The sequence below is a fragment of the Lactuca saligna genome, chromosome 5 (assembly GCF_052625555.1).
Source record: "Lactuca saligna cultivar CGN05327 chromosome 5, ASM5262555v1, whole genome shotgun sequence".
NCBI classification, from domain to species: Eukaryota; Viridiplantae; Streptophyta; class Magnoliopsida; order Asterales; family Asteraceae; genus Lactuca; species Lactuca saligna.
In genome coordinates, this window is record NC_136421.1 from 111,706,946 (window position 1) to 111,717,416 (window position 10,471).

General features: G+C 33.3%; 1 protein-coding gene across 1 annotated transcript; it reads right to left on the reverse strand.

Moving 5' to 3' along the window:
- Positions 1-1,681: 1,681 nt before the first annotated feature.
- LOC144997813 (BRCT domain-containing DNA repair protein) lies at positions 1,682-6,537 on the reverse strand. The gene is made up of 8 exons (XM_078957681.1): positions 6,210-6,537; positions 5,523-5,879; positions 3,735-5,338; positions 2,687-2,956; positions 2,474-2,554; positions 2,216-2,324; positions 2,048-2,114; positions 1,682-1,895 (listed from the first exon to the last, which is right to left on the reverse strand). Exons 1-8 carry the CDS (start codon positions 6,331-6,333, stop codon positions 1,817-1,819), a joined length of 2,691 nt encoding a protein of 896 aa, XP_078813807.1. The 5' UTR covers positions 6,334-6,537; the 3' UTR covers positions 1,682-1,816.
- Between the last annotated feature and the right edge of the window lie 3,934 nt (positions 6,538-10,471).

Consider the following 10,471-nt stretch of genomic DNA (forward strand, 5'->3'; position numbering starts at 1 on the left):
AATATAATATTTGTTTCACAAGTACATACGATAATATCAATTAATGTATTTATAAAAATGATACTATATCACTAGTACTCTTCATATTTAAATGTTAAAAAAATGTCATAAACATTATTTGTTATTGTAAATACCATTGAATGTATGCTTAAAAATATACAATCATCCTCCGATAGATAAGATAGATATTTACATTTATAGAAATTTTAATTGTCATAAGTTCTTGGTTCTTACAAATATCAACACTTAATATATATATATATATATATATATATATATATATATATATATATATATATATATATATATATATATATATGCGGTGCGGTTCGGTTTTTTGTGGTTTTTGCGAGACTAGAAACCGCACCGCACCGAGTATTTTTGGTTTTTTGCAAAACTAAAAACCACACCATCGGTTTTCATTTCGGTTTTGGTTTATGCGGTTTTTTTGGTTTTTTTGGTTTGCGGTTCGGTTTTTGCTCACCCCTAGTAATAGGGCTACTATATTTACATATATGCAATGAAATTTCATTTGCTTTGATACGGACATGTTACATAAAATATTACCCACTTATTAGTTTTACGTTTAAAATTTAAACAATTTTTGTAATTTTTAAATGTTACACAACCAACATAATTATTTCTCATCTCCCTTCTAATATATACTAGTTATGAGACTTATGTATTACATGTGTTAATTCAAAAAAAGTTAGATATAAAAGTTTAAATATTTAAAAACTTTAAATTTATAAAAAATAATAATAATAATAATAATAATAATAATAATACTGAATTATTAAAACTGAATTTTTTTTACATATTTTATATTTAAACAAATAATTTAAATAAATAAACAAAAGAAATTAATAAGTTTTAATTTGGGAATTTTAAAATTAAAAGGTAAGTCTATTAATGAAATTAATATTTATTTATTACTACATTTATTGTAACTATTACGTTAAAATATTACGTAGAATTTAATAAAATAAAATAAACTCATAAAAAAACATATGGAAAAAAAATTAATTCAAAATAACCAAAATATGATATTTACAACGCAAAAAAAAAAAAAAAAAAAAAAAAAAAAAAAAAAAAAAAAAAAAAAAAAAGCATTCATTTCATTTATTAGACTAGAAGATGCTTATTTTTTACTTACAATATTCTCACCGACTAAAATTAAATGCATGACTTTTTCATTTTGAAAGATTGATGTAAATATGCAATAGCATCAAATTTTTATTTCAATGTATTTAATATTCTTTTTCTAATATAAGTATTTATGCTATATAACCTTAACATGTCATCCTCATGTACAATAAAACTTAGTGATGCATGCACATTATGTATACCGTGACAGATAAAATAAAAATAAATAAAAAGCATATGTTACTATTTAGCATGAAAAAAAAAAAAAACAAAGTTGAACCTTTTTTGCACCGGATACAAAATAATAGAAAAAAGGAATGTACATTGGAATTTAGCACGAAAAAAAATGATTTGGCTTTTTTTGTAGTCAGAAAAAGTAGACATAGTAAAACGTTGCTATGTAACACAAGAAAAAACAAACTTATAAGCTACGCCATTTTCAAAAGAAGCTATATTTTAAAGGTATTAAGGCTCCATTCAACCCTCTACCTCTTTGATTCTTCCAAATAACATGGCATCATGAAGTCCAAAACAATAAACAAACTCTCACATTTCTATTAAAAAAAAACTACTCTGTCCACACATTTACATGCTAAAACTACATACCAAAAAAAAAAAAAAAAAAAAAAAAGTCAAAAAGCCAAGTGACAAGTGTTATTCAGACCAACATCTATTTCACTTTACTAACAGGCTTATTCAGCCAATTTTTTGAACGGGTTCTCTTCATGTTATCCGAAAAGAGGCGATGTCTGCAAGAAATAGAGAAATGGTTAAATGCAAAATTACAGAAATGCCATCCAAATATATAATACACTTTTCACTGCTATAATTGGATATACTTTTCAATGGAATGAGCAATTCCATTCCTTCATACAAAATCAATCAAGACTCAAGAGCTAACCTTTCGTATTCCAATCTTTGGGTAACAATTCCATTGAGTAGAAGCTCTGAGCTATAAACTGCTGCTCCTGCATAAATGTAGGACATAAGAAGGTTCAACATTAACTTTATATTTTTTTTTTTTTTGATGAAGAAAACAATTTAATATAACTGATAAAGATTAAATTACCTTTTTCTAGGAAAGGCAAACAGAGTGCATAATCTTCTTCACATGATAGAATCAATCCTTCAGGAACTTTATCATCCTTCACTGCAGTTCTACCCAATCGTTCAACCACCTGAAAAGAAACTGGTCAACATGGATATAGTTGACTTTGAAAGTGGGTGTTTAGTAGGCTAGTAGCAATTTGCCTTTGAAGATATTATTAATTTTTTTTAATATTTCTTTTAAGATATTCTAAAACCATGTAACAAAAAAATTACACACCACACCACCAACTGCTTTGACCAAGCTTGCTAATATCTCTTTCCCAGGCTTTGTATTTAGGGTAATCAAGACTCTATGACCCTGCATAAAAAAAAATTGAATTATTAAAAAGATAATTCAGTTTTGTAAAAGTATAATGTCCTAATAACAGAAAGTTGAAGAGATTAATTTAATAAGAAAAAGATTGAGAGTATAATAATATGTTGTTATGACCTTGAGAAGAGGATGTTTTCGTGCATGTGTTAATGAAGATGGGAGATTAAACCCTAATTCTGTCTCCTTTTTAAAATCTCTCAAAATGAAATTTTTCTCATGAATATGAGAATGAGATTGTCTGCAACTCTCGAGCCATAGATGTGTAACAACTGGTTTCCCAAGGGCAATTGCTTCCAACATATTTCTTGTACGTGTAAATTCATCTGCTATAAAATGTGTTGCTTCTGACATTGAAGATGCTTCTGAAGCATGAATACGTGATAAAATCTGTATAAAAAAAAAAAATCATGATTGTTTAGAAAAAAAAAAAAATCTCAAGGACTCCATCTCCATGTATGTAAAAGATTAGGAGCTTTGTAATTTTCTTTTTGAAAGAAAAGAAAAAGCTTGTTCTCTGTTGGAGTAGCAAAGAGCTTTTTCAATCTTTTCTTTGTCTATTATATTAATTTTAATGAGCTGATTGATGAAATAATAAATTATAATATACAAGTCAAAGTTTTTGATTTAAGAAAAAAAAACCACCACCATAAAACTTTGATTAAAAAAAAAGAATTCTTTCAGTGGTTAAACTAAAAAAGAAAACAAAATGGTGGCTTGTATGGAACATGGTGTTTTATACTTAAGAAAAATAGGCCTTTATGTTAAGAAAAATATATATTGAGCAATTTTAAAACTTTGTAACGAGAAAATATGAAGCATAAATTTTTAATTCTATATAGATGTAAATATGAGAAAGTTTGAAATTGTGATTAGTCAAGTATAAAACATTTTTCTTTTAATTTAACAAGAAAAAAAAATCACTTTTATACTTAAATGCATGATTAGTTATTCTAACTAATTTCAAGTATATAAAAAGAATAAAATAAGATAAACTGGAATTTGTACAACCGAAAAAATAATCTTGGAAAAGGTTTTTGTTATAATGGCAATACGTCTAGCTTTTTAGGTTGTTGAGTTGGCGATGACGTGGCACAAAAAAGCCTAGTGAAAAAGTTCCACTATTGTGGATACTCTAAGTAAAGAAGAGACAAGAAAGATATGTAACCTTCTTTTGCTGCTTGACTATGTCTGCATCTAAGTGGCGACTAAAAAGAACATGAATCATAGACAAATCTCTCCTCTTTCTCAAATCTTTCATTGGAGATGTAAATTCCACTCTTGTAGGTGTAAAGCTATCAGGTTCTTGAATAATGGAGGATCTTAAACTGCTCTTCTTCCATGATTGTTTAAGATATTCATCTCCCATGCAGATTGGAGATGATTCCTTTAAAGGTGTTGCATGATTTACAGGAGTAGTACATGTTGTAGCAATTGGTTCAAATGTTTCTCTTTCTGACCCTTCTACCCCTGGACTTTCTTTTCCTCCTTCAGCAGCTTTTGACCTTGTTAATCTAGAAACAGATGACAGGTTTCGGGAAGTCCGTTTGCCTTTCGGATGGAATATATTTATCTCCTCTGTGAGATTATTTGAAGCATCTTTGACTTTTTCTGACTTGTTATCTCTCATTGTTTGTCTAGTCCTACGAGCTACAGGTATAACAGTTTGAATACACTGTTTCTTGACTGGGATTTGGTCAACAGATGTAGGTTGACCTTCTTCTGAGTCAACTTCTTTTCTTTTTAAAGTCAACTTTCCTCTTTTCCCAATATCAAATGAAACATTCTTTTTAGCAGCTGATTTAGCCCTCTTTGGTTCTTTAAGTGGCACTGTGTCGGTGTCATGTGTTTCTCCTTCATTTTCATCACTCCTCTTTAACTTAGACTGTCTTGTTCTACCTCCATTAGTCAAAGGTGGAGCTTTATGACTTTTATGAGAACCCTTTTGCATATTGTTGCCTTTTTCACCTTCTTTAGTGGAATCATCACCAGTTGTATGCAATCCAAAGCATAGATCTTCCATGGCTTCAGCAGCCATTTGAGTGTCAAATCTTACATCAGTTGTTTCTTGAACATCAGTTAGTTTACAATGAGTCAAAACCAATTTTGAGTCAGAGGAAGCTAACCCTAATACTATCGCATGGCCATGCATTTGCTTTTTGCCTTTTGACTCTTCCAATTTCCTTCCACCTTTGGGAAAAGAGGAAGATTTCAGCTTTCGACCTCCATAAGAAAACAATGATTCCCTTTTTCTTTTGATAAATTCTCCTCCTGCTTCATCTTCACGAGTGTTGTCCCATTCAAAAATCTCTATTTCACCAACTGCATTGATAAGATTAGAACTTTTGGCCAAAGTCTGAATCCCTTTAGCACTTAAAACAGGTTTTGATTTGCGTTCACTGGACTTGTTAGTTTCACACTTATCACTACACTCGATATTAACTTTGAGAAAGTTGTCAACAAAGTCAAGTGCGTTTTGTTGTGATGCCTCTCCAGGTTCTTGAGAATCAAGATAGTTTAACCCTGCCAAATCAGTCTCCAAAGGAAAGTTAGCTTTCCCACAAAGGTCATTATTGTCATTTCCCTCTTTAGTTTCAGGAAGTGTCTCCTCAGCAAAAAGTTTCCTTGCAGTTGACCTACCAAATCCACACCTACTCCCAGTTTCTGGTTGATCATTCAACTTGTTTCTTTGAGAAGCCTTGTTGCGGGCTGCAAGGCCAGAGGCCCTAATAGATGCTGCACGAATTGAGGTAAAATTCCTGAAATGACCTCCTGTCATGTTAAATTACAGTAAACTATGTGAGAAAAACATCAATAACCTTTGATTCAACTTAAAAGCCAAGGTAGAAGTTATTGGTAGCTCACAACTTAAGGATTATAAGGAGCTCAAAATTCTCACTTTTTATCCTTGTGGGACAAAATGTAGAAAAAGATATCCAGTATTTGCACCAAGTACCTGAAGTATGCTGAGTATGTTTGCATTCTCTTCTAGTTGAATCTTCATCAGAGTCGTCCACTACTTCAATCTTTTCAGTATCTTCAAGATCAGAATCTACAAGTTCTTCTGTATCAGAATCATTGAATAACTGAGTTGCATTCCTTTCAAGAGAATCAAGAATATCCATCTCTTCAATTTCAGTCTCTAAGTTCACCACTTGGGTTTCATCATCATAGAAGTTGACCACTTGGGTTTCACCATCAGGGTCCATCAACTGGGTTGCTAAATCATCTTCCAAAACGGCGGTGTCATCAAAGGGAATAGTACTTTGTAGAATGTGCATCTGCTCGGTATCATCGCCATTACACTTATTACCTAGTTCAAGAGAAAGAAAGCAGTCATGAAAATATTTCGACTAAAAACTAGAAAATATCATTACACGCCGTAGATTTGATTACTAACGACATTTCATAATCGCCAAATACTATATAGCAAAATGCACAAAGAAATGGATGTTACTAAATTGAATGAACAAACTAGCCAATTAAATGTTTTTTACAATACAATCGCACTTGAACATTAATCAAATATCTGCACTCTAAGAAACCCTTACTTTTAATTCAACAGAGGATGATGATCTACACGTCCAAAAAGAATCGAAAAATATGCATTAAGGGTTCAATTTAACTTAAATACATTCCGTACCAGGCGATGAAGTTGGAGAATCAAAACACTGAGTATCAACGATCTGAGTCTCCTCTCCGCCGAAATCCCAAGTACTACTATCCGATTCCGATGATTTACTGTCGCCCTTAGCATCATCACCCATATTATCTTACCTTGACTCAAGAAAATTTGTTCAGTCGTGTCTAGTGAAAGAGATGGATGAGGGAGCGGTATCAGCGTTCTTTGGAGGGAAATTTGGGGAAAGTAGTGAATTTTGGGATAATCGAATGTGTGTTTTAGGGGGGAAACTGAGCCCTAAAATTTCAACCCATTCGTTTTCACGTGAATAGGGTTTTCACTGTCTGAAATCTTTGCTCCGGAGGTTGTTTTTAGACCGTTACAAATTATCAGTTATTTAATTTACAGGAAATAAAATTGATATTTTTTTACTTAATTATTTTATAATTTATATAATCCTATTCTATTTTTAAAAAATTTATGGTTATTTTGAATTAATTTTTTTCTACATATTATTTTATAAGTTTTTCTATTTTTTTAATACTATATAATATTTTAATATAATAATTGCAATAAATATAGTAATAAATGGATATCAATTTTATTGATAAACTTACATTTTAATTTTAAAATTCTCAAAATTAAAGTTTATTAGTTTTTTTATATTTAAATTATTTGTTTAAATTTAAAAGATAAAAAATATTTTCATTATAATAATTCATTTCTTTTCTTATTTTCATATAAATTCAAAGTTCTTAAATATTTAGACATTTATATTTAATTTTTTTAAAATTAACTCATTTAATACATGGGTCTCACAACTAGTTTTAATATATATCATTGTTAAGCTCGGACCTTAATCTTAGTCAGATCTTAAGATCCACCGATTGTTGGAAAAATTCTTAGGTGGTGTTTGTTTTGAAAGTGGTTAACTATCTTTTGTTTTTTTTTATATTTGTAGAAGAAGACGTGCATTTGAGAAACGTCTACCCATCAGAAGGGAAAAGTGCTCAAAAAGTACTTTTGTAGAAAAACAAATGATGCCTTGGACTTCTTCTTTTTATATGAACTACTTTCAAGGAAACTAGAAAGAGAGAGAGAGAGAGAGAGAGAGAGAGAGAGAGAGAGAGAGAGAGAAAGAGAGAGAGAGAGAGAGAGAAAGAGACTTGTCATCATCTAACTTTGTCATCCATATTTTCTCTGATCGGATTGCTATTGTTTTGAAACTATAATGGAGTCATGTTCTGATCTCCAATAGCAATGAAACCCCAAAACAAAAGATCATATTGAGTGTCTAATATGTTGGTGAATTGTTTTAGTAATTGTATTTAAGTGTAATGGATTTACTTGTTGACCAAAATATATATTGATGAATATTAAACAAGTAAGGAATGTGTGGACTACACACTTGTTTAAGTTTATTCAAGATTTAAAGTAAGGGCAAATGATATCGGACCGAAAATGATTTCAAAATGAAGTTGGTATCGGACCAAAACTGATTTTGGAATGGAATTGGTATTTGACCAAAAATGATTTCGGAATGAAGTTGGTATCGCACCGAAACTGATTTTGTAACATCCCAAAATCAAAGCAAAAATTTTTCATTTTTAAACCATTCCACAAATATCACAAAATCATGGTTTTCAAAGGTCATATGAAAAGAATCAGAGTATTCCCAAAATCATAATCTCATAAAATCCAAGATGATGTGAACGGTCAAGCTTTCGCATTGCCTCTGTCCTTTGAGGTACCTGAAACCATCACAATCAAATTATAAGCCAAAGCTTAGTGAGTTTCCCCAAAGTACCACACACAACCAAACCGATAACAACATGCATATATAAGCCTTTATACTAACTAGACCGTCTCGCAAGCCCACGACTTATTTGGACCGCTCTCTGAACCTTCGGCCTAACTGGACCGTCTCGCATACCTACAATCTATCCGAACTACTCGGGGTATCTTGGCCTTTAGCACAAATCAGGACTGCCTCAACCCAGCAAACGATAACATGTCAACATATACAATAGCAATCAATAACGAGCAGGTATAGGTAATGATACAAATTTACCACCCTAACACATAACAAGCATAACAGTATCCAATATACCAAGATACATAATCAAGTGGACTGACATTAGTACCTTCAACCCACAAGTACAGTAAGGAAAACTCACTTCACAATCTGAAAGATAGTTGAATAGATCACTGCTCCAAATGTTGTCTCTACCGGTCACCTATACAATAAACATGGACCTAATCTCAAACTACTATTCAAATTACCCAAAATGCCCCTAAGTCAAACTTGGCCAACGTCAAAGGTCAACACATACCAAGTACTTCCTGCATACTCAATCAATACACATGGCATAGAGATGCCTTCCCAGTACACGTTGCTTACCCTAAGGTACGCCCAATGTACTTACGTCCATATCACATTCTTCTTGAAGTGCTTAATCCATTAAGACCTTACATCCAAAACTCAGATCTAGTCCTAAATATCATTCTAAGGCATAAAGTTTCCAACTTTATGACTTTTCATGGCTAGAAGGAGTCCAAAAACCAAAACCCTTGTAACACCCCAATTCTGGTATGATATTTATATTGTTATTTATTGTTATATTTCTTCAAGTTTTAAGGGGAACTCGACGAGTCAGTAGTTGGACTCGTCGAGTAGGGTCGCTATTTCGAGCACGTTTAAGTCAGCGACTCGGCGAGTCCATATTCCGGACTCAGCGAGTCCGCCAGTCTGGATGAAACCCTAATTTCAAGGGTTTGCACCCTATTTAAACAACTTTTGGGGCCTCTAGTCAGCCCCCATCACCCCTCATAGCATCATTCTCGAAACCCTAGAGCCCTCTTTGCATTTTTTGTGATTTTGGTGTGTTCTTTGAAGATTTTGAGAGATAAAGGAAGGTAGATCAAGAGGAGAAGAAGGAGATCCTAGATCCTTGAGGAATTTCAGAAGAAAGTAAGGTATATCTTGGCCCTTTTCTGTTTCTATGCTTAAATCTCCTTTGTGAAGTTATTCTTGAACCATTTTTTGGCTTAGTAGTAGCATAGAGGACTCATGGAGTTGATTAGCCTTCAGATCTAGCTAGATTTGATTTCCAGGAGCTTAGATTAGCACCTTTATGGATCCATTTTGCATGAAAGCTCTAGATCTACTATTATAGTGTGCTTTGAACCTTAAAACCTTCATTTGATGTTATTTACACGTAGGGATGTCAAAAAGTCCCATGGGACCCCGTTCCCATGGGGGCCCCGTCCCGTTTGGGGGAAATTTCTAAAAAAAAACCGGGGGCGGGGACGGGGGTGGGGGCAAGGTTAACCCCCGTTATAATTTCGGGGGCGGGGCGGGGGTAGGCAATCCCGTCCCGAAACCCCCATGGGAACCCCGTTAATAAATTACACATATATTTACATATATAAATTATATAAATATAATAAACAATAACATGACTTTGAGCTTCCAAAATTCATCAAAAAAAACATGTTTTTAAGTTGCTAGTATAATGTTTTTAAGATGTTATAACTTTTTTATTTTTAACATTTAAAATTATGTTATAAATAGTTATTTGTTACCTAAAAAATAGTTTCTTTTAACCTAAATTATAACTTCTTTTAGCCCAAAAAAGGCAGCCCAAAATTAATTGGGGGCAGGGGAACGGGGGCGGGGGCGGGGGTAATGAAGGGGATTCGTGGGCGGGGGCGGGGGCGGGGAATGCACTCCCGTCCTGTTTGCCCCCGTTGACATCCCTATTTACACGTAAAGTTGGAAACTTTACATGTAAATCAAGTCCCAATAACCCAGATCTATTAATGGCATGGACTAATTTCAAGCAAAATTGAGTGTATAGTATTTGCATGCATACGACTCGGTGAGTCGTTCTTCTGACTCGGCGAGTCCCCTGTGTTTCCTTTTTCGAGTTATGCCGAGTGGAACCAGTGAATGAGAGGTGGACTATGTGAGCTAGAGGGTTAGACTCATTCGTGGAAGAACTCGACGAGTCAATGCCCTGACTCGGCGAGTCCAAGGCCATCTTTATACTTCAAGAACAGACTCGACGAGTTGTTCATACAACTCGGCGAGTCACAGCTAGAATGATCATCTGACGAAGGGGAACTCGACGAGTTGTTCATACAACTCGGCGAGTCGGATGCAGATTATCGGAGTGTTAGTAGCGAAAAGAAACTCGCCGAGTTTGCGCCAAAACTCGACGAGTAGTAGCGAGTGGAATCAAGGAAGTAAGAGTAAGGACTCGACGAGTTGGTGGCCCAAC